Source organism: Pezoporus wallicus, unplaced genomic scaffold (genome assembly GCF_028554395.1).
Source record: "Pezoporus wallicus isolate ANWC-B61680 ecotype Strahan unplaced genomic scaffold, APGP_CSIRO_Pwel_v1 contig_11175, whole genome shotgun sequence".
Classification (NCBI taxonomy): domain Eukaryota; kingdom Metazoa; phylum Chordata; class Aves; order Psittaciformes; family Psittacidae; genus Pezoporus; species Pezoporus wallicus.
In genome coordinates this window covers 144,315-168,784 of record NW_026641536.1, presented here as the reverse complement: position 1 = coordinate 168,784, position 24,470 = coordinate 144,315, and the positions used below count along the sequence as shown (strand labels likewise).

The 24,470-nt window shown below is 38.0% G+C and overlaps 1 protein-coding gene across 9 annotated transcripts in view; it reads right to left on the bottom strand.

The window, feature by feature from the left end:
- VPS13D (vacuolar protein sorting 13 homolog D) overlaps positions 1-24,470 on the bottom strand; it is a 102,020-nt gene that overhangs the window by 38,226 nt on the left and 39,324 nt on the right. For all 9 annotated transcript variants that reach the window (XR_008974193.1, XM_057424198.1, XM_057424191.1 and 6 more), the window contains 25 exons: positions 23,100-23,205; positions 22,297-22,449; positions 21,565-21,700; positions 20,521-20,568; positions 19,516-19,666; positions 18,680-18,890; positions 16,386-16,633; positions 15,556-15,747; positions 15,270-15,396; positions 14,172-14,314; positions 13,482-13,612; positions 13,082-13,257; positions 12,830-12,953; positions 11,770-12,005; positions 10,900-11,008; positions 10,085-10,245; positions 9,524-9,632; positions 8,683-8,862; positions 8,299-8,415; positions 7,818-7,967; positions 6,799-6,948; positions 5,906-6,002; positions 4,067-4,215; positions 1,470-1,604; positions 967-1,134 (listed from right to left, as the gene is read on the bottom strand). Coding sequence is in view for 8 of the 9 variants with exons in the window: in XM_057424198.1 (XP_057280181.1) it covers positions 967-1,134; positions 1,470-1,604; positions 4,067-4,215; positions 5,906-6,002; positions 6,799-6,948; positions 7,818-7,967; positions 8,299-8,415; positions 8,683-8,862; positions 9,524-9,632; positions 10,085-10,245; positions 10,900-11,008; positions 11,770-12,005; positions 12,830-12,953; positions 13,082-13,257; positions 13,482-13,612; positions 14,172-14,314; positions 15,270-15,396; positions 15,556-15,747; positions 16,386-16,633; positions 18,680-18,890; positions 19,516-19,666; positions 20,521-20,568; positions 21,565-21,700; positions 22,297-22,449; positions 23,100-23,205 (3,707 nt within the window). In the remaining variant the exon portion in view is untranslated. The remainder of the gene's footprint in view (positions 1-966; positions 1,135-1,469; positions 1,605-4,066; positions 4,216-5,905; positions 6,003-6,798; positions 6,949-7,817; positions 7,968-8,298; positions 8,416-8,682; positions 8,863-9,523; positions 9,633-10,084; positions 10,246-10,899; positions 11,009-11,769; positions 12,006-12,829; positions 12,954-13,081; positions 13,258-13,481; positions 13,613-14,171; positions 14,315-15,269; positions 15,397-15,555; positions 15,748-16,385; positions 16,634-18,679; positions 18,891-19,515; positions 19,667-20,520; positions 20,569-21,564; positions 21,701-22,296; positions 22,450-23,099; positions 23,206-24,470) is intronic.

Sequence of the window (24,470 nt, the reverse complement as noted above, 5' to 3'; positions counted from 1 at the left end):
TTGAGCTACCTGTAACTATGCAAACTCTACACATCACATTTTTCATCTTCTGAATTGCCTTTTCCCACTAACATGGGCAAGAAAGTAGATTTCTTTGTATACAAATATTTTACAGGATGAATCATGATAATACAGATGTACAGGCTTACCAGTTTGGAAACTGAAAGGAAGTAAAGAATTTTAAAAAAGCAATTTTAACACCACATCCTTATGTAAAGAAAGCATTATGCCAGTTCTACCTGGGATCACAAAGTTCATTTAAGGTGCGTGTTGACACACCATGTATGCAATGAAAACTATTTCAAGAACATATATTTGTTCACTATAAAATACAGTATCAACCATGATCAAACCCACTTCCTCTTAATTGCTGCTGTCACAGATCATAACTCTCAGGCACTAAAGATAGTTATTTTCACAGATAACACATATGAAACTGAATTCTCTCAGTCATTATTAGGAAGGACAAAAGAATGTTCACCATGCAGAGACTTAGGAATTAAACTAAAGATAAATGTTCAGCAATCTGGAGACTCCCTTTTTGTTGCTATTTGGCACAGAAAAACATTAACTGAAGTGTTAGCATAATAACTGATATTCACATAAAAAACCAAAAGTTAACAACTTATATATATATATATATAATGTACGTAACTTTCTTCATTTGCATGTTGGAGATTACACTACACCTGCACAACATTTTAGTTCTCACTGTGCATTTAACCTGCAAATACAAGTGTATCAAGAATAAGGCCTTGAGTGGTTTCCCTGACTGCCGCAAGGTTCCTGGCATCCCTGCAGTGTACATATAAAGTGATTCCAAAGGAATCTACAGTTCAAAATCAATTTTTACAAAATGAACAGGACATAAAGCAATTTAAAGATGGTTAATAATTCTGTTTAACTTGTTTCCCCACTGCTTTTTGCTTATTGTTTTATCAAACGTATTAATATCATAATTATTACCTTTGCAGCTGAGTTTGATACTCCATGTGTGACATTTCTTATGAGACCACCAACGTTGCCATATTTTATAAGCCCAGTAACACCTTCTGAAACATCATTCAACAGACCCATAGGGTTGCCAAGGAAATCCACAGAGCCTAGAATCCTTGCCGCCTGACTAAGCAGCTCCTGGAAAATCAACAGGAAGAATGAAATTTCACTTATGGATCACACTACCAGCAGCACGGTTGATTAAAAGTCCCACCCACAATAAAAGGATATACAAACCCATTTTTTTTTTTTACTGAAGAAATGAACACACAAATAGCAATAAGATCAACAACAGTTTAATCCTAAAACGCAGTGTATTCTTAGAAGCATGTGATGCTATTTCTCCATGTACCAAAGCAACACAGCACTAACACTGAAGCAGAGTCAAGAAAGGGTTCTCACACCCTCAGGATAGAACTCATTGAGCAAGAGAAGCTCAGCCTCTGGCACAGAAAAATCTGTAAGACACTTACCTCTTGAAAGTGTTTCAAAATGTCATTAATGATAAACTCCTGAGTTTCGTATGGATGGACCCTAGTGAAAGGATCCAGATTAATCACAGCATCTTCAAATCGGATTAGAGGAAATCCCAGTGTGCTTTTCAATGCCTAATTAAATAAAAGATATTGCTACTTTAATTTTTCTCTCTCTCATCCACAGCAGCCAAGTGAATTAATCTTTAAATGGATAACAACCCAAAATTAACTGAAGCTGCTAGAGCAGTTTACCACTGCCATGCATGCTTTGATATAGAGGGCAAACACTCCAAAAAACTTTAACTTGTAAGCTACAATCCATTATTAGAACTGCATTTCTTCGGTAACTACACAGTCATAAAACACTCTTCCCAAGGCAATCTGGTTCAAAAAGTTTTTAAGATTCTACACTTAGCACTTTGCCATAACTACTCTAATGTTCAATTAAACAGAACTTTAAATGAATTTCCTTGATACGCAGTGAAGAAAAAACAGTATTTTACACCTGTTGAAGTTCTATGATCAGATTGAGTGTCAGAATGAGCCAGAATTTCTTGCAAACCTGAGGCTCATTTCTTAACATTATGTGGTGTACCGAAATTCTTTAAACCAGCTTTTTCAGTAATTTTCAAGGAAGGAAACTAAGCCACTAATTAGCCCATGGGCCATCTGCAGCATGTACAATCTATACATAAAAAACCCCATACTTAAAGTGGACAAACTACACAGCTGTATATGAAAACATACAGAAAATGTTGGAAAAATAAACAATAAAACTAATCTTTTAAGAAAGAAAGGCGTCTCTTCTATTTCAGGTCTTGATGATCGCATCTGTACAGTCATCAACATCAAAAAATCTGGAGAAGGAAGAAGCCTGATACTCAAGTACTATCTACCTTCACCACAAAAGCATGCCTGGTTGTAAGTAATGTGAGTGTTTCTGCCATCTGCAGGCACCTAATGTACATTATAGGTCTGAATTCAGTTTGCAAGTAAGAAAGGGCCTATTTATTTTTTCAGTAAATGGATGACTAACTAGACTAGTCCTCATTATTCACTTGGGTAGCAAGTAATTTCCTGTTTAACTATCAGATATTCTATATGGCAACTTTGTTAATATTGGTACCCAATAAAAATAGTCTCTCTACACCAAATTACCAGACAGCAATGCCCAAGACAGGAACATTAGAGGTAGTTAGAAAAACTTCTACAAAGGCTCTGCTGTGATTATTCTCTCCCTCCCACCCTAAATTCTGCTGTGCTACAAAACTGAATGGAATTCTTTATGGGGAAGTCAGTATCTAGAATGCAGTCAGTGACTGCTATCCTTTGGGGGAAGGCAAAAAAATGTACACACCAAGCCTTCTCTTGGGAACACTGCTGGGGGCTGCCAAGACACATCTAGAGGCAATCATATATCCAAGGTTGCAGAAAATCCAAACAGAACAGCGTACATTACTGGGTTCTTAAAGGCACTCATCACTAACACTGTTTTCTCTCTCTAAATTTGAGATAATCAGATGATAAGCATTTTGAAGTTAAAGCTCAAGTGCAAACACATTCAAGACACTCCTGATGTTCAGTGGTAAGGAGTATTACTGCTGCTACTGAATGCTCCTCCTCTGCACAAGGAGTTGGTAAAAGCAATACAAGAATGCAGGACTACTGATACCCTGGGTCATCCTGGCAGGACTCCATGATTTACATTCATTCCATAAAACTTAACTTCTTTAAAAGCTTGCACACCCCAATGTCCTTAATATCAAGGACACAAAAAAGCCAACCCGGTGTCTCAATTTTGGGTTTTGAGTGCAAAAGCTGAATAGGCAGCAGCTCAATTCCTCTACAGTGGAGAGGGTTTTTATGATTTGGTTGGTTGGTTTTGCTTCAGCTCCCCCACCTTGGAGGAAATCAGCTGCATTAGTTCAGAGGGAACTGAAATACTGCCAATCGCTGCCACCTTGTTAGGTCCAGGAAGGTCCCAACACACAGCTTGGTAATACAAGTTGAGTGAGATTATCTTTTTGCTGTAATTTGGAATCCCTGGTTCACTTGAACAACTGTGCCACAACATGTATTACCATGTGAAAAGGACACAGGATTTTCCACTTCTCTAAGTCCACACTCAATCTGAATTCAATTCGATATTGAACCAAACTGCATAATGCTCACGCAAACCCTCCTATTGCAACAACATTTTTTGGACGAAAATACTCAGAGTTGTCCTGTATTTCTGCTCCCTATGTTGAGTAACTTCTTATTTTAATTCTTCACATCAGCCCTTCTGTTTGACAGACGCTCCCTTTAAGCTCTTGACACTACCATGAATGCAACTAAGATCCTTTGAAAAGTAGTGAGTTAGGTGAAGTTGGCTGTGCTTCAACTAAAATTACAAAAATGAAAGAATATCACAGAAAAGACTGTAAGTTATGCACATTAAATAACAGAAGCTATTGGAAGTTCTATTATTTGTAACTTACGTAATGGAAGAGTAAATGAAAATTAACAGCAGTTAGTTAAGGCTGCTGTTCCTTTTTCCTCCTACAATAGAATCTCTTTCCTTGGAAGCATACTCTGTGAATGCTCTGGTGTACCTTGAGGTCCAGAGGCAGCTTGTTGGAAGTGAAGACACTCAACTTGATTTGAGGGACACTGATTTTCAGGTTTTCAAAGTAGTATCGCTTTTGTCCTCCACCTTGTTCAACAACCTTTTCATGGAGGTTTTCATCATACTTCTCAACCTCTGCATCCAGACAAAACACAGGAATCAGAATAGATTGAACAGATTAAACATAAATAAATATGGGGTTATGAATACATACTTATAAAGAGTTAACAGATTCTCTGTACAAATAAAAAGTATGTTCAACTGCTTTTATAGCCAGCAGAAATACTCATGCCTTGTGACACAAGGTTGACCTTTGAGGCTTAAGAATGTTTTTTTTCAGATCTGCCTGCATCTTTAAAACCTGACTGTGTTTGTAGCTAGGTAAAGAGAAGTCATCCAAATGCATAGTTGAAGTTACTTGAGCTTTTAATCTTGCTTCTAATTTATCTGTGTCAGCATAGAAAAACCAGGAGACACAAACGATGCACCATTTCCTACTGTGTAGTCATGGTCTTACAATACCTTTTTCTACTTTCTCTATACTTCCTTACATGCTCAACTACCAACATAATGTACAAAACAAGTAAAGGTGACTATCTTTTCATTTATCACACAGAATGGACAAAATGCCTACATGGAACCATTAAATCAATCCATTTATGTCAAGAGTGAGCCAAACTTGGTTGACACTAACAAGTCCATGTGTTATCTGTATGAGCATCTTGGTGGTGTGAGAAAGCAGGGTGAAGATGAGAAACAACAAAGCCATACGAACTCAGGTTGAACAATTAAATGTGCCGAGTGTAAATGACAATATAGTTTTTGTCTGAATCTTGGTTGACATCATCACCATCAGTGGACAAACTACAAAGACTGGACAGTAGTAAGGAAATAAAAAGCAGCAAAAGCATCAGGGTAAACCAAAACAAAGGACAGGTTAGTAAACAGCAAAAGAGCAAAACTCAAAATCTTGATTTCTTCCTCATCACTATGCTCTAAGTTATTATATGCTCTGTGAAACTGGGGAATGTAATACTCTTTTTTTTTTTTCCAGAGACTGAAGATACTGTATTAGCAAGACACAGAACTCTTGAGCATCATTTGTAGGCTTGCCCCCGTTTGGAATCATGATAAAAATAGTTTTTTTCCTGGAGTAGTTATTTTAGTACATAACCCTACACACCCCACTGCATAAAAGCGACTTTTTCAATTGCCACTCCAAAACAGACATTCCAGAAAGTTTCCATCAAACAGATAAACTCTGCAACATAAGGATTAGAACAATATCTATGAGAAGATTTAAGAGGTCTGTCTTGCCTCACTGAGTGGAAAAAAAGTCCTATTACAATCAAAGCCAGGGGTATGGATGCCACAACTCAAAGGTCAAGCAGCCAAAATTTTCCTTCTGTTAAGGCAGAGGACTGGCCAAAAACAAATGAACAGAGATCCCATTTCTAGCCTTGGGTTGAAATGAACAAACATTACTAAACGAAGTGGTTTGGTAAATTAGTAACACAATTTCTTTTATCCCAATTTAGATGAATCCAGATACAGGAAGTTAAAACAAATACTAAACTTCTTCCCACAGAGGCTCAGCTCAATCACTGAGTACTGGACAACAGCACATTACATGGGTCACTAGCTGAATACTATGTACTTTAGGAGCTTTACAAGGGGCCACTGAGACATCAGCTTTCCAGCTTTCTGTTCAACAGAAGTTTCCAAGCAGCAAAGAGTTTGCCAGGTATTTTGACCTTATTTTAGATGCAAAGATCATAATACTCCTGTACGCTGTAAAACTAGTTTTTGTAATTTCACAGGATACCTGATTCAGACTGATCATAGCCAAAGAAACTCAACAGCTTCAGAAGTAGTTTCTCCTCAATTTGAACGGTGAACTTTCTAGCAGTGATCAGTAGGTGCTATGAGGAAAAACAGGTCTCAGTTTACAATATTAACACTCCATGTAAACCATTAAATAGGACGGTATGTTCTACCTTAACAGAGTATTTTCACTGGAATGGATCTGTAGTAAAATTCCCATCTATAAAATGGCAGTTTACTTCACTTAAAGTTACCTATGACTACTGACACTTATTTCCATTCTTTGGAAGGTATTGTGCTTCACTGACCTAATACTAACAGTTCAGAATCTGATGCTTTGCTGTTCTCCAACACTGAAATCAGCTGTTTGCAAAACAGTGTCAAAATAAACAGGGGAAGAATCCAAGTGAGAAAATAGGTCTTGATAAGCAATTCTGGTTTGCTCTCACAATGCATACCACAGCTGGTGGATACACTTCCAAACAGCTATAGTACACAGAATAGGGTTTATACTGCATGATAACAGCTTATCAGAGAGAAGCAATAACCTTGTACACAACTTATGAAAACCATACACAGATATTCTGGTTCTCTATGGTACCTATCAGTTCTGAGGGGGAATAACTGGGTTGAAAGGTAAAGTCACAGAGATGAACTAAATCTGGCCTAATCTGTTTAATTTTTAAATATATTTATTATCTTGTTCATCACTGTACTGTAGTTTTAAACTCTCTGACCATAAGAAGGTGGATATAGCCTCCTTTAAACCTCAGTATTAATTCAATAAAGCATATTTCTCACATTATTGGAGTATTAGTTAAAATCAGGAACAGTAAAGTTCATTTAAACAATTAACACCCTTATGGCACAATCAAAGGATGATGGTTTGTTTACCTTGTATATATCAGTCAGTGCATTTTTACTGGGAAATTTCATTGCATTTACTTGTACAGCAGGACCAGTTTCCATGGATTCATTTTCATTTGTCTTAGGGGTCAGAAAGAGCATGAAAGGCCGTGTGGTGCCAATAAGCTGGTTGTCCACCTACAGAGACAAGAGAATCTGAATAAATGACGATAAACAACAAAAGTGATCTTCCTTAACCAAGGACTTAAAAGCTTTCAGAAATACCTAATCCCTGAGACAGGGAGGTACTGAATATACTTCGTTTGGTTACTGATCAACACTGAGACCATACCAAAGAACTATTGAGAAATGCCCTCCATTTAAAAAATGGTTGTAACTACCAACAAAACCTGCAATAAAACTTCTGTATTCTCTGATTTTTTTCTCTGTTTCAAAAAACACAGCCAAAAATGTTCTACACCCCCAGAGTTAAACTACTCCTGCACTGTAGTTTATCTGATGCACATTAAGTATCTCGTGTAATGTACATCAGGACCCAAATTCCCTTCAGCTTACCTTCTGAATTTCAAAGAATGAACAGAAAACAGAGGTTAAGGTAAAATTCTGCAAAGTCAAAACCAACAACTATTTGTAAATAAAATATAAGAGGTTTATATTTGTCTTATCTATGATCTGTCATTCATACTGTGGTACTAGCAGTGTTAGGATTCCTGCTTTCAACAGCTGCTTTTTCATTATACAATGAGAAATACCAGGAAGGGAGAAAAACCTCAAACTGACCTGTCTGAAAAATAAAAATAAAATAATTAAAAAAAAAAATATTCTAACTTGCCTATTCGAAATCCATTGCATTAAATACAATCCTCGTCTCAACTACTATTAAGTAGAGGACATGAAAAAAGGAAACACCAATGCAAACTGAAACTTCTACGATATATAAGATTTGACATCTCAGAAACAGGTCTAAACATTTTTCAAACCTGTTATGACAACAAAACCCGCAGAAGACCCATGAGCAAATACACTGGTTTCAAAACAGCAAATACCTGTATGTCTTGCACACTGAGCTCCAACACCTGACTTGCTGACAGCTCTGTGTAGTGGATATTAATTCTTGTGAGGCTTGCAAACAGCAGCTCTTCAGGAACCTTGTTGACCAAAGACAATCCTATTCCACCTTCCAGTTTCACAAGCACCTGAGAAAAGAGTATTTGAACAGAAAAAAAAATCCCACTTACCAACCAACACTGAAAAAAACTGTGATACTGAATACACACTTCTGCAAAGATGTAATTTTTTTAGACTCATCTCTAGAGTTTTAACAGCTCATTGACAGTTCATCTTCAAATGAAGAGGTGTTGACATGCATAAAACCAACTTCTAAGCATGAAGAGTTTTAGCAGGAAAATCTACAAGTTCATAACAAGAAGTGATTATGGGGAAAGTTAACAGCTCCCCCCAGCCTCCTCTAAAATCTATAATGAAAATGATAAATAAGAGAGACAGATACTAGTCGTACAATCTTACTTCTAATTCCTGCTCTTTATCTGGGTTTTTCAACTTGCGCAGATCCTGTTCTGTAATGGGAAGTTCATCTCCTTCGCTGGATAAACGATCATTTCTACGTTGGTTAAAATCCGTTATCTGATAAAAAAATACATGACTAAAATGAGCACTTTCCGATTTACAAATAACAACTACATTGTCCTACCTTATAAAATTAGGTTTTAACAAATAAATACAGTGAAAATTTTTGCTGCAATTATGTCTGGTTTATGATATTCCCCTCCCACTTTGTATCACTATAAAGGAACTTCTGGTAGGAATTTAGAGATGCAATACAGAAAAAGGTATGTCAAGAATAAGCAAATAATGAAACTAGATTCTAGTTAGTTAATGAAGGGTTTTCACCTGTAGAACTCTAGTTGGCCCATCTGGAATGACTCTAACAGCCAGTAGTCCTGACCCAGGCCTCATCTTTTGGTTTATGAACTGCTGTTCAGGTGGAACTGGCCCCAGAAGATCAAGTGAAGTATCGGGACCAAGAACAACTTCTGCTCCATCATGAAGGCCTACTATTCCCCCCTTTGCCTGCAGAAAGAAGAGCAAGGTGAAAAAAACAAGTAAACAATAAGGAAAGGCTTCAGATAATAATTTACATATATTAAAACTGTGTGGGAAAAAATAGAAAAGCATCAAAGTTAATTCTCAACTCTGTAAAAAGAATCCAGGTTTCTGTGCTCATAAATTCTACCATCAGCAAGCAGATTTATCAAATAGTTTGCAACAGTTAGCTGTCTGCAAGTCTAGAGTTTCCTGGAACACAAAGAGACCAAACAGTTCAAACTGCTTCTAAAATTCTTATTACTAAAGTGTCAGAACCATGACTGTGAGAAGTGTTTGTTTATACACAAATCTTGACTTCATCAGGAACACTCTTGGACACAATCTGCAACATTTGGTATGCATGAGAATATCAAGGCCTTATTTATCCCTGCACTGTTATATTTCAACAATGATGTACTAATAATTTTTACTTTTGAATTAATAGTGCAAGATGTTTAATCATTTGAAATAGGTAAGAAAATTCAACCATGAATTTGAACCACATGAGCTGTTTGCCCAAGCATGATTTCCTCTGTAATCTGAACTTTGGCCTCAAAGCTTTTAGCTCAGTTCAATCTTAAACCCAAATGACTGTCATCTGTATCAGCAGCAGTCAAAACAAGTTCAACACAGAATCAGTACTGACCTGGACAACAAGTCCATGAATACCACAGGTCAACTTTCCGTCACGAAAGTTCCATGTCTGGGTAGTGCTGCGCCGTCGATCAGGCTTCCTCAACATCAGGGGCTCATACCTGCAATGAAAGCACACCAACTTGTCACTCCTAGTCTTGCAATGTGTTAATGGCAAACACTTTAATTTTGTTCAAGCTCATTTCCCTAATCTCACTTCTGAAGTGCTCTTTTTGTGCTGCTGAAAATACATTAGTCACGTTTTTAAAAATATTTCCAAGTCACAAAAGTGAACACAAGGTCTGTTCACAAAGACAGATAAAATCTAACTCTTCAACATGCCTTCAGAATAATTTCTTCCTTTATTCAGAGAGCATCACAGAATCATAGAATAGTTTGGGTTGGAAAGGACCTTATTAAGGTTATCTAGTTTCAGCTCCCCTAGACCATGTCACCCAAGGCTCCATCCAACCTGGCTCTGAATGCTGCCAGGGTGGAGCATTTACAGCTTCTTTGGGCAACTTGTTCCTGTGGAACATCATGTTAAGAGTGCTTTCAAAGACATGGTCCAGACCTGTTATCGGTAACAGCCGCCAGGCCTGCAATATCTAAAATCATACAAGAGTCCACATTCCGAGGAGATGCTTTATGGGGGTTTTGAGGAACAGATGAACCTTCATGGCAAAGCATTCCTGTGCTTGTCATTTTCCAAAGCTGGGATCGTTTTCCTGGCTCCTGTTGCATAAAAAAAAAAATCAACATTTAAGTGAACACAGCAGTACAGAGCAAATATTTCTGTTCTGTTTTGCTATCAGATGCTTTGAATTACAGTTCTTGGAATGACTTGCATATATTTATATTCTGAGCCCTGAATTAGAATTAGGAACTAGTTTGCATAAAACCTCTTAATTCAACTCTGATAGCCAATGAATATGCATCCTATATTAGCACTGTTAGATGCAAATCTGTATTTACAAGCTATTTTTAATCTCAGCAATAACTAAATACAGTTCCTATTTCTTAAAAGCTCCAGAAATAGAAGATTTAGCTTACAATGCACCAAAAAGAAAGCATGCCCTACTTTGTTAACTTCATTAGAACATCCAACATATAATTATCACACTTGATTGTCTTAGAGACATTTACAACATTCCTTACTACTTTTATTCAAATTCCCTTTTCTGTCAGTCTCACACCCTGAAAGTCCTATACAGAAGCACCACCCTAACTCAAGCAACCTCAATTGCAATAACCTGTCACTTTCAGTGGAGTCTGTCTCCATCCTTTAAAAGTTCTCATGAAAATGCTCTTTTTTCCTCTCTCACAGCATATGATTTTACTTCAGCACCCAGCAACAGCATTTTATCAGAATCAAATTTATCTTGGTACCTTCTTTTTCAGTACAACTCTTTGAGTCTTTGGAGAAACATCAAGGACAAGCTCTGCATATGCAGCATGCTTATTCGAAGCAACTGGTCTTACACCTGGCTCCTGTAACCTAGAACACCAAGAAAACACCACCATGTTTATTCAGAGTAGCTGCTGCTTCTGCAGACTGGATTACCTCTGTACCAAAATCCAACTGAGGATCCAACTTAAGCTTCCAATACAGCCAATCAGAATAAAATTCATATTGTTTGGGGTTTTTTTCCCCTCTTGGTATTTTTGGAATTACCAGTGCAAGCTGTGAATTTGGGTACAGTCTAAAAAGGGGCTTTGACTTCTCATTGCTACTAGGAACTTCTCAGGCAAAGGAGATGGATTCCAAGGAAAAATTTCTACCTTATATTGAGGAAAGCAAAAAAGCATGTATCAATCTCCCATAGCTGTTTTCAACAGCATATCAACTAGCGCAAATTTACAATTCACAGGCATGTTATAAGTAGGTATGTCCGGCAGTCAATGTTCTTTATGCACCAAATCAAATTAAGCCCCTGGATGTGACCATAAATATCTCTGTTCTTCCAAGATCAGACAGTGGGAGCACAGCAGATGCCCTATGCTAAACTCTCCTATGTGATAAACAGTGGTAAGCTGCACCTATAAAACCAAGTTATCACAAACAAGGTAAGACACAGGGCTCACCAACTGCCAGACTTAACTTCTGAATTTTGGAATTTCTTCTGCTACCTACAAGGTTGACCCAAGTTTAGCTGCATTTGAATAATTTTCCAACAACAACCATTAAGAGAATATTAATGTAAAGCCTAAAGAACATGGTGAACATTCAACATATTTTCATCTAATAGACAGAATTACCCTGAGAAAGTATATGTAGCAGCAATATAGATGAAGTTCTCGTAGTAAAGCTGCTTGCTCTCTTGGAAGTCATTCATGCTACAGACGATTTCCGAGGAGCCAGCCCCTTTGACTGTCAGCATTATAAAAGGCTGTAGAATCGGTTCGTCCCAGGCATAGTCCAGAGAGGTCATGGGCTTTACCTCAGTGTACAGTCTCGGCTCGACAACACCATGCTGATTAAAAACAACTGGGACCTGCAACAGTTATGAGAGGGGATTTGGTTTCACACAGAAATTGTTAACCAGACAGATGTTTTGTGTTTTGCATTTTGCTGTTTGTTCACTTCTCAGGAGTTGATCACAAACATGTTCAGCTTGCTCCCTCCCCTCCCCAGTGGTTTCACATGCATTTTCTTCCATTCGGGCGTCAATTAAAGAGAGTCTCAAAGGGATGAGAAATGTCATCTTTGCTTTTATCTGTCATCCATGGTACAGAATGTCTTTAGTGCCATAGCAGCATCTCAAACCCACCTAATCAAAATTAGGAGACTTGCCCACTTCTATTTAACAGTTCACTACCAAAATCCAGAATGAGAACCAGTAACTGTAATGAGCTCTGTCTCTTGCTCTGACCACAAGACAGTCAGTAAGTCACAAAGTAAATCCTCTTATTTTTATAATCACTGACAGGGAAGCCCAAAAACAGAGAGAAAGGGAGTGGTAGCATTAGCCTGAATTCTTTTTAAAGGTTATCCAAGTGCTGAGAATAACACAGGTTAAATTAGAAACTATCACACTAGCAGAGTTTTCTCATCACTAATAATAGTATTCTTGTATGTCTTTTAATGCACTCATGAAAGCCAAACATTAGCGCTATTATTTGAACACGAAGAACCAGCTGAGGTACTACCAATTCCTACTAAAACTTCAGAAAATTACAATTATTATCTACAGATACCTCTTGCTACATACACTTTATTTCTTTACATAAGCTAGTCGGCTCCCTCTTCTAACAAACATGAAAGTCCTTCTTTTACTAAGAAATAGACAGAAAAGTGATTTTTTTTTTCCTCTTTTACCTTGGAAAAATTGTCTATGCGGAAAGGTGGTGGTAACTGATCAGTGTCACTGAATGCAACGCGATATGTGGCTCCTTGAAGAGTAATTTCTACTCTTAAGAAGTAACATTTTCCCAAGGTGTCCCTGAACAAGAACAAACAAGTGCAAGAGAGGTAAGAGTAGGCTTCTGATCTGCTTTACCCAGCTGCTCAACAGCTGCTTCTATCAAAAAAAGGGAAGCATGCTATAGAAGTCTTATATATAATAGCTACCTCATATTAATATGGAATGAGTTATTTTTGTTGACCTCAAAGCCCCCAGACCAAATGCAGTTTGGGACATCCATTAGTCTCACACATAACAACTGATCATAATCATTACGTGGCCAGTGGAACACGACGCTGGAACCAGGAAGTGTGGAGATGTAGCCATCGGGATTGGACGTTCCCTAGTAACAGAAATTGGTAAATACATATCCTACAGGTATTAAAAAATACAATACCTCTCAGATACCAACACAGAAATTATTCTGTTAGGTGGATGCTGGTACTAGAGTAATGAGAAAAATCTCCATTACCAGCCAACAATACTTTCAAGTGTTCCTTTTGGTTAGAAGATGCTGTAACTGACTGCAAGTATTTTACTAACAAGTAACAACAGGAAGCATCTTACCCGACCTCTGGCAAACTCCCGCTGGACAAAGGCAAGCTTGTAGGTTGATTTATTATCTAGCAGGTAACGGGGTGCGAATGTTACCATACATGTGTCAATATAACGGCCTCTGCCTTTTTTAATATCAATACCTAGTGATAGAAACAAGCGAAAAACAAAGCTATTTCTTATAAAAGAAATCAAGACATCTGCCACAATACCTTTCACATAACAAAGGTTCTTTTTCTTGGACACCTGAAGTTCACATGGCTGTACTACTTCTAAGTAGGTTTGAAATCCCACTGCATTACTGCCTTTGATTATTTAGAGTGTCTGTACACTGTAACTGGTCACTCATGTGCTACTTCTGTGGCAGTACTATGGCAGAAACTGCATATCTAACATACTTCTAAGTATATTAGAATGTTGGAATAAAGACACAGAAACAGAACAATGTGTAAATGCAGTTATTAACACTCAGTGATGCAATGTGAAAATAAAAATAACTTAAAACCGATTTTTAAGCTAGTGAAAAAAAAGATACATAAACCCACTTAAAATACTTTTTTTTTGTTTAATAATTTTCTCTGGACCTGCAAAAACCTATAACAACATATGCTTCCCTGCTGCAATTGTTCTGTTTCTGGTGCCACTGACATCATATCTTCACAAGTTCTACAGTGTTTCCCAAAGGTTCCCGTCAGCACATACCAATGCTGTAAATGAGGCCTGGCCTGTTTCCATGCTGAATCACCTTCAGGGATCTCACACCACTACCACCATCCAGGGAAAAACCCTGGCACCAGCCAGGCATGCCTTCAGGATGGATTCCTCTTCCAACCCGCATTGTACAACTAAAGGTGAGAAGAAAACACAGCTTTACTCATTTAAATGAAGGATCAGGTATCAACACAATACTGATGATCAAACACATACCCAGGTACAAAAGAGCACCTGTGTTTAAATATAAAAATATTAGAAGCCACAATAAATCTCTTCTTGAGTAATCCATTCTGCATTTCTGCCAGAAGCTCTTTTAACATATGTTTAAATTCAGTGCAATAATTCAGCAATTATTCAATTAAAAGCAAATATTCAGTGACCACGTCATGTAAAAGGCTTGGAAATTTTCAGACTAATTAAAAGACACACAAATGTTGTCATGGTTAATTTGAAAAGAAAAAATTAAATCATTTTTTGTGATAAATTAAACCATTCATCATTTCAGCAAGAATTCCAGAACACTTCAGGTAAGTTTGTTTTAAATCATGTTCTTATATTAATGGAAAAAGAAAGTTCTCTCCTTGTTGCCAGTTAAAGTAACTGTAAAGTTTCCTCTCCAAAATCCTGCCATTTCCTTTTACATCACAATCACAGTAACTCTGCTGCATGTGGAATTACATGGTTTACTAAGTGAATGCTACTACTTCTCTGTTAATAGTCAGATCTTAGGATTAGAGGGTTGGGTGGGTTTTTTTAGTGGTAACAAAGTAATTTATACAACTTGATAATTCTCTTCAAAAGGTTTTTGATTTTCTTACAAAGAAGTATGAGTTCAAAACATACAAAATAAACCCAAAGCAGCCTGCAGACACAACAGAATTAGCCAACCAAGGACTTTTCAGTATGCAATGTCTAACTATCCAATACGCTTATTTCAGTATTTAGAATCTTAAAAACTTCACAGGCTCTCTTAACAGGGACTTTTCTTACACAATATTCATAGTAGTATCAGCACTCAATCCTCTAAGAATTACTTTCATACTTTGTAAGGCTCCTCCTGTCTGCTGCTCTTACAGTACTACTTACAAGTTTGGCTGTTCTTTATCAGCGTAACAGAAAAGAAGTGGGCTGAGGCTTCTAGCAAGCTCATGCTCTTCAAATTGACCTGCAGCATCTGTTTTTGCATTATCTTGTCTGAAGATAAGTGGTAATCCTTTAAGTAAACACAAAAAGATGGAGTATTAAACTGTGCTTCGCCTTTGCATAAATTAAAATGAGAATGGTAAAAACTACTTCAAATTAGGGAATACCCTAACACTGCATGGAATCTTTATTTCCCATTTTATGATTACAGAAAATACTGTAAACTTACCTGTTTTGTTGATTAACCAGTATGGTGCTGAAATCAGTATTTTTAGAGAACCTTCAGCACGACACACAATCCGGATGGTCAAGTTTAACAGCCGTTTGTTGACATCATACAACCGCATCCGCACCATGTAGTTTTGTGTCCCAGGAGGAATTAACAGCTCTTTGCAGATTGGGAAGTTTTCTAGCAGTATCCCTACAAAAATAAAACCAAACATCACCTACACAGTAACATTGGTTTCTGATGAGCAGAGAGGCTGGTGTTTCTTACAGCTGAACCTTTCTGAGTATTTCATACAGTTTATCCATATTAACTTCAAAACCTCTCCAGCATAGCAACCTCTGACCTCATAAAGAAATGCCTCAATTTAAGTCACAAGCAGCAAAAAAAGTTCTACGAAGAACCCTGCTTAGGGCTAATTACCACCTTAAGCATCAGAAGTCCAGCCAGAGTTGAGTGATTTCATACACACTGTCAACACCAACTTTTTCTGTCAGAAAGAACAGCAAAAGATCACACAAAATTTGGGGAATTTATTTCATTTATCCTCTTCTTTATTGCTGTTCTCTACAGTTTCCACTCTCAGGAAAATGAGAAAAGACCTTGAATGAGGAACAGATCAAGATAGCTGACAGATTTAGGGGATGGCAATATTCCTAATTCTCTTGGGATGCGGGCACTTGGTTATTAACTCTAAGAAACCCTGCAACCCAATGAGACAATCATACAAATGCTTTCAATTTTCTCAATACTATGGTTCTTTAGACAAGAAACAATTATACAGAGGTACTCCTCCAGGAGGATCTGAAAGTGGGATCTGAAAAGAACCTTACCAAGCTCAATGTTCTGAGATGTATCAGCTGTGTGCAATGCTGCCTCTTTGCCAGGTTTTAATGTCCCTTTAATCGGTGTTCCTTTAACGTAGAACTCAAGTTCACAAGGCAGCAAGTTGCAGATTACCACCGTTGGCAATAGATAAATAGTATGCCCAGGCTGCCTGAAGATCTGTTTAGCACTGTCAGAAAATATGTTGGAAGGCATGTAATCTGGATAATTTTCTTTCTTTATAGCCACACAAAACCTGTGAAGGCAAACACATGTGAGAAGTCAATGAACTTGACAGAATAATTGAACCCTGTCTTTGTGTACTGCACTGGATCCCACATTATGTTGTACTTTCAGGAGTGACAGCAAAACCATCATTTAGAATTGTTCTCCACCTAAGCACTTTGGAGTTTCATTATAAAGTATTTTGTATTTATTCCTAACATTAAGACAATGGGAGTTTTCTGGTTTTAATCAAAATAATTAATTTAGTCACTGAAAAACTTAACAGAAAATTGCATTTACAGATTACCAACTTTCATAAATTTGAAAAAAACATGTTATCAAGCATCACTAAATAGATTTTAGCTATTAGAGTATAATCATGTTCTTAAGCATACATGACCGGTCTTGCTTAACATCTTCGTCGCTGACATGGACAGTGGGATTGAGTGCACCCTCAGCAAGTTTGCCGATGACACAGCTGTGTGGTTCGGTTGATACCCTGGAGGGAAGGAATGCCATCCAGAGGGACCCTGACACACTTGTGAGGTGGGCTGATGCCAACCTTATGGAGTTTAACCATGACAAGCGCAAGGTCCTACACCTGGGTCGGAGCAATCCCAGGCACAGCTACAGGTTGGGCAGAGAAGAGATTCAAAGCAGCCCTGCAGAGAAGGACTTGGGGGTGTTGGTCGATGAGAAAATGAACATGAGCAGGCAGTGTGCGCTCACAGCCCAGAAAGCCAACCGTATCCTGGGCTGCATCCAAAGGAGCATGACCAGCAGGTCGAAGGAGGTGATCCTGCCCCTCTACTCTGCTCTTGTGAGACCTCACCTGGAGCACTGTGTGCAGTTCTGGTGTCCTCAACATAAAAAGGACATGGAACTGTTGGAACAAGTCCAGAGAAGGGCCACAAGGATAATCAGGGGACTGGAGCACCTCCTGTATGGAGCCAGGATGAGAAAGTCAGGGCTGTTCAGCCTGGAGAGGAAAAGGCTGTGTGGAGACCTCATAGCAGCCTTCCAGTATCTGAAGGGGGCCTATAGAGATGCTGGGGGTGGACTCTTCATTAGGGACTGTTGTGACAGGACAAGGAGTAACGGGTTCAAACTTAAACAGGGGAAGTTTAGATTGGATATAAGGAGGAAATTCTTTCCTGTTAGGGTGGTGAGGCACTGGAATAGGTTGCCAAGGGAGGTTGTGAATGCTCCATCCCTGGCAGTGTTCAAGACAAGGTTGGACGAAGCCTTGGGTGAGATGGTTTAGTGTGAGGTGTCCCTGCCCATTGCAGGGGGGTTGGAACTAGATGATCCAAAGGTCCTTTTCAACCCTAACCATTCTATGATTCTATGATTCTAACATGTCCTCCTTCCCAGTAGATGTATCCTTGATTTGGCTACCTGATGCTTAGTTTTTCATTACTTGAGGTAAAATAATGAGTAAGTAAGCCTCCATTTTAAATAATTTGCTAATTTTCCTCCCTGTGATACATTCAAAACCAGCAGATTAAGAAATGAACTACAGAACTAACACACAGCAGTACCTATAAACATTATGTAAAGGTCTTTTCCTGAAACAACTTCCACAATCTCTATTCTTGTATTTCCTAAATTATGAGCATCCCTAAATCCATCATACCACATAACTACAAAATTCCATTAAAGTCCTCACCATGCAATGACATTCTGGAGCTTAGAACAGAGCACAGGATATTCATGACAAAGGACGGGTATTTGGGACCGCACCATGGCAAACCACCATTATCCTCAGTGAGACAGACTAGATAATTTAACAGCAGTACACATTCTGTTTCCTAACCTTTTCCTTTTTACAATAAATATAAATATTGTGCTTACTTTGTGTTCTCAGACTAATGGCACTGTCAAAGGGGCTTCAAGGAGCCCGGCAGAAACTCAGCAGTTATACTTCAGTGCTTTCTCATTTGTCAAAAAACCAAACAAAACATCCCATTAAACTGCAGCAGCTTTCATCTCTAAAGGATCTTCCCTGTTGGTTACTTTCACATGATTTCATTTATTAGAAGCAGATAATACAGAAAAACAATCAGGTCTTAATTACCTGAAAAAACGGCTGTTTTCAGACTCCATTGAATGACACTCTTGCTTGCTGCTACAGACCTCTGCTGTCTTCTGAACATTAGTCCAGTGAATTGGAGCCTTACAGAAAAAGACTCCCATTCCTTTTGGCCTGGCTTGCAAACGCCAAGATGTAAGATGTAATGGAATTGCAAAGGAATCTCCTGGCATAACTGCTGGAAGAACTACAGGTTCTGCAACCAGAGAAGAAAACATACATATTTAAACAGGCCCTTTAACTGGAAACCATACAGTTTTTCATATAGTAAGTCCGAAATTTTTGAAGCAACCTGGTTTGATTTAGCATAAAACACCAGGTACTTTATGTTTGTTTCAAACCCCAATCTGTTGTTTCAAGTCCTATTAATAATCTGACAGCAGACAAACTTAGGTGTGTAAATCTCAGACAGGAGCCAGACAAAACTGCTAGAATTCAAATTCTTGATTGGATGCTTTAGTGAAAATGCTTATTTCAAAAGGACCTTATTCATTACATTTTGTGTACATCATGAACTTATCGCTACATTTTTAGACTGCTCCTTTGCATGCTAATTCCCCAAGTCTTCTAGACTGCTGCTAAAAGATACAACATACCACATACAGAAGTAAGATTCAGTCTTTGCAGAGTCCCAGCTTTCTCCATTTACCTGAACAATAAGCAAAATTCCTAGCGGGTTCTCTGGGTTACTTTGCTGATTATTTTCTTCTTAATATTACCAACTTCCCCTCCAGGGAGGGCTACTTTGTATAGACGGGTGAATTTTTTTTTTGGAGAAGCTAAAGATTCCCCACAGTATGTAAGAAATATACAACACTTACTGTCAGGAGCAGACGGACTGTCCAGCCTTAGTTCCATTGGTGTTTCCAGCTTGTTCTTCACCATCAAGGCTGAGCGGACTGTTATCACTTTCCGAGCACTACCTTCCATGGTAACTTCAAATACAACACGAACTGGAGGCAATGAAGAAAACTGGAAGATATTTAAAAGCATTAAAAAGCTCAGGTAATGATTATATCTAGAAGAGATAATGGGTTGCCCAAGGAAGTTGTGAATGCTCCATCCCTGGTGGTGTTCAAGGCCAGGTTGGACAGAGCCTTGGGTAACATGGTTTAGTGTGAGGTGTCCCTGCCCATGGCAGGAGGGCTGGAACTAGATGATCTTAAGGTCTTTTCCAACTCTTACTATTCTGTGATTCTGTGATTCTAAGAGGGACGCCTCAGTTTTGAAGCAGTAACTGCTGGAGTAAAAACTTGCCAACTGAGTGCAACCATGTGCAACACCTAAGGTATACATGGTTTGATAATAATGATTTATAATCCTGTACCTCCTCCTCAAAACACAATAAAATTAACTAAAAAATGTAATTCTATGTACTAGTAACTCCATCATCATTTTCAGAATGATGCAAGTTTAAATAAGAGCAATATAGACCCTAAAAGAACACTTTTTACATTCTCTATTACATTATTACATAAATTCATGGATTTTGAACTCCAAGCCTAATATGAGCCACTCATCATTCCTGTCTGTCAAAACTAAAATAAATAAGGTGAAGCTTCCTTAGAATATTCATACTTCCTTCACTCTTAGCTGCCTTCCTACTGAGGTGCTCTATCTCCTACATTAAACAAGTCCACTTATATCCTGAAACCCACATTTTATATGGGCTCCCATGCTGGAATTCACATACTGATTTGAAAGTTCATTCTGTTTGCCTGACTTCCACTTTTGATTAGGTTCTAGAAGGTTGGAAAAGCCAACTCACTGTAGAATTATGCTAGTCTTATTTAAGTAGCTCTTAAATAATAAAAATATATACTCACATAGACTTGCGGATGTATTATATTTGTTCTACTTATTGGGCTTCCAAGCTGGGAAAACAGTAAACAAGAAAGTAAGTTGTTCAACTTTTCAGCTATTACCCTCAGTTGTAATATAGAACATTAATACAGAAGAATAAACTGAGTATTTTTATCGCTTTTTGTTGAGCTGATCTTCAATACAGTTTGGAAAACATTTCAGAAATCTATTAGCAAAACCTGTTTGTAATACTGCTTTGAAAAGAACTGAAGAAAGAAGGCTTGTTGAAAAACAAGAAAGAAGCTACAGAAGATGTTTCTGAACAGCAATTCTCGTTAATTTGCATCCTTTCCCTTCAATAATCAAATTAATCAAAAGACAGATGACGCTTTTTATGATTCCATATGAAAGCATCAGAAATTTCTGATTCAAAGGAGAGACTACTGGCTCTTGTCAGTAGTTTCATGAAACTAAACTCTAATCCTATTTTATACCCAAAAGATCTCCACTTCCAACTTCTCCAGTGCTCAACAATTTTCAGTAGCTGAGCTCAAAACTTAAATAGTTTTGCAATCCATGAGATCATTTTGATCACTGAGCCTGAACCACCAACTGCCAGCCTTCTGATTATTACACCTGCATTTTTCCTTCACAATAAGTATATTTTGTCTAAGCAGCCACATATTTCAACAATCTCTAGGCTTACAGGAAATTGCCAGTCTTATTTATCTCAAGTAAATTAAACACATGAAAAGCATTCCTGCAGTAGAAGAAATAAAAATAGCTGCTGAATTAAAACTCAGTCTCCACGAGTTCATGATACTAACATATTAGTGCATCACTGGGAGCTCTGACTGCAAAGCATAGACTAACCACCAACTACTCTGTGTTTTTGTTATGCATAAAACTGCCAGTTAGGAACACAGCATCTCCAAACTGTTCCAACCCAAGCTAACTGGGAAGAGGACCATCTCGTACAGCAGCTGCTTTAAGATCAAAATCTTGGAGACATCTTTACTCCCAGATCACATATTCTTTTAAAACTAGCACTCAAAATCAGAACTTACAGTAGAAGAGGATGAGTTCTTATCTGGTGCAGCATATCGGAAAAATGTTCCAACTTTATCTACAGACACTGGACTGACTTCTTCCCAGCCATTCACTCTCACTTGCAACTGGTGAATTCTTAGATTGTGAGTGTGCCTATCAAGCCAGATCAAGTTAAATTACTATTAAGCATTATTATGCATCAAACAGTTCAAGAATATCCCCTAGATTCCAAAAAAAGGAATCTCCCTGAAGTGTTAAAAAAAAAAAAAGTCTCAAGAGATTTTCTATCTCATGGATCAAGACATGATTTTACATCTGTTCAACCTTCCCTAGCCATCATACAGAAGTACAACTACCATGTAAGCAAAAATAAAAGCATGCTACATATTTGCTAACATGTTCTTCTAGTTCTTAACACTGACAACACCAGTGCTCAAACAACCAATGTGCCCACTACCCCCCATTTAGAATAAAGTACACAGGATTTGTAATTGAGGCCCGTAAGTCTCTCCAAAAGCTTATGATGATCCAACTCATATCTAGAACAGCTGCCACCAATAGCAATATATGCTGGTTTCTAGACAACTAATAATTTCACTCTGTGAGTTTTATTAAAACCAAAATATTAACAGGAGATTTAAAAAGTATCTGCTTTTTATTTAACATCTGCTAGTGTCCTCAACAACTATGATCCTATATATTTCATACGTGAGTGTGCCAAAACACATCTCACAGCCTGGTCACTTCACCTGTGTCTGAGTTTTCCTCTAGCTTCAAATTCAAATGGAATCTCTTGCCCAGTAATAACTTCTTGCCATTCACTGACATTGTGGGCATCATCCAGCAACGTCCCGTTTTCCTCAGGAACCACACCTGGACTCCCACTGTGAGACAGGGCAGCCCTGAGAAGACAATCACATCATTTCAAAAACTGACAAAGAAACGACTTCAAGTAACAAGTGTTTTTTAGTCTGCCTCAGTCTATACATTCCTGCAGTAAACACATATATACCATGAAGGGGGCTTATATTATCTGAAGGTGGCCTACAAGGATGCTGGAGAAGGACTGTAGCAATAGGATAAGGGGTGATGGGTTCAAACTGAAATGGGGGAAGTTCAGGTTGGATATAAGGACGAAGATCTTCCCTGTGAGGGTGGTGAGGCACTGGCACAGGGTGACCAGGGAAGTGGCAAATGCTCCATCCCTGGCAGTGTTTAAGGCCAGGCTGGACAGAGCTTTGGGTGACATGGTCTAGTGTGAGGCTTTCCTGCCCATAGCAGGGAGGTTGGAACTAGATCTTATCCAACCTTAACTATTCCATGATTCTACAAATGTCTCTGATGGGTTTTTTAACTCTGCTGAGACTCTTGAAAAAAGATAATCTTTTTAGCTGTAAAGCTATTTTATTGCCAAAGAAAAGGCTCTTAATTAAGAAAGACTAGGAGTTGCCTATGTTTCTCGTGAAGAAAACTAAAGTACTGAAAACATTATGGTTTGGCTGACATGGGAGAGAAACCAGACAGTCACAGTGATACCATAACAGCTTCTTACCTGGTAGGAGTTGTAGTTAGGGTGGCAAACCAGAGCGTGCATCCGGTATGATTTCTTAGAGCAAATGGGACAAACGGCTGCCTGCATTTTGGAGTCTTCATTTCAGCTATAAAACAGAATAAAGATTTGTCTAAATGCGTAGGAGAGAAGCATTCATCAGATGTCAGTGTAGGATGAGTCACAACTGCTGCAGAACCACAACCTGCACTAACTAAAGAAAAACAGATCAAAGAATCAGGATAACAGATTGTTAAAATGTAGTAAGTATTACAAAAATGGTACAAAGCAATATCTTCCCCTACACCACCCCTGTTGGGAGCTGAGCTTAATCTAAATATTCTTTTGTTTCTTCAGATGAAGTCTTTTAAAACACAGTGATTCCAGTTCTAACATGTGGAAAACCTAACTAAAAACCCAATCATAAGCAGTAACTTTTCAGGTACATCCAAAGGCTCATAAAGTACTAAACGCATATTCATTTATGATTAATAAAATGTATAATGCTCTATTCAACATGACAAATACAGGACTATCTGCTATCCCCTTTAAATGTGACTTTTATCCTCAAAGACTGAACAAGTAGCAGTATTTCCCTATCCACAAAAATTCCTACTAAAAAGAAGTATGAAAAATAATTTGATGCAACCAAAAGGTTATCTGGCTTTGTTAAAATGCTGGGACAGCAAAACCCCAGAAGAAGAAACTTCACCTATCATGCTTGACTTCTTCCAAGTATGCATTACTATACTAACAAGCACATAAGTGTTGCTCTCATCTTCTGTACTGCAGTACATTGTATCTGTGAAAATACTTACTGTGTTTGGACAGGATAAAAAAAAAAAAGCCTATCAAATTCTAGTTACTTACTTAAAAAGGAAGATAAATGGTTGCTACTTAAGTACATACATCCTTTTGAATGACAGAAGTAGAAAGAAGTCTCACACAATAAATCAGCTGCTTAAACTAAAGGCAAGACAGAAATTAAATCTATTCCACAGAATTTATCTGCAGTCATCCCAGAGGCTGACTGATAACAAGTTCAAGTACTTCATGTTTTGAAACACATCCATCCCACCATATGTCTAACTAGTAACTTAAGCACAGGTCTACAGAGGCAAGAAGGGGTAGTGGGTAGGTACGGTTTTGAAGGAGTTACTGATGATCATATACAACTTTCTTCTAAATAGATGACAGCAAATTCCTGTATAATTTAAACTGCAAGTGGAGACTTAAATCTGATCTCTCTGAAGCTTACAGGAAAGTTCTTTCCAGTTAAATGTCGCGAAGATGGAATTCTTGAAAATGAAAACTGGTTGTTGCCAATTGCAAATAAAACAAATCTTTTCAGTGTTGAGCTTGGCTTTGTACCAT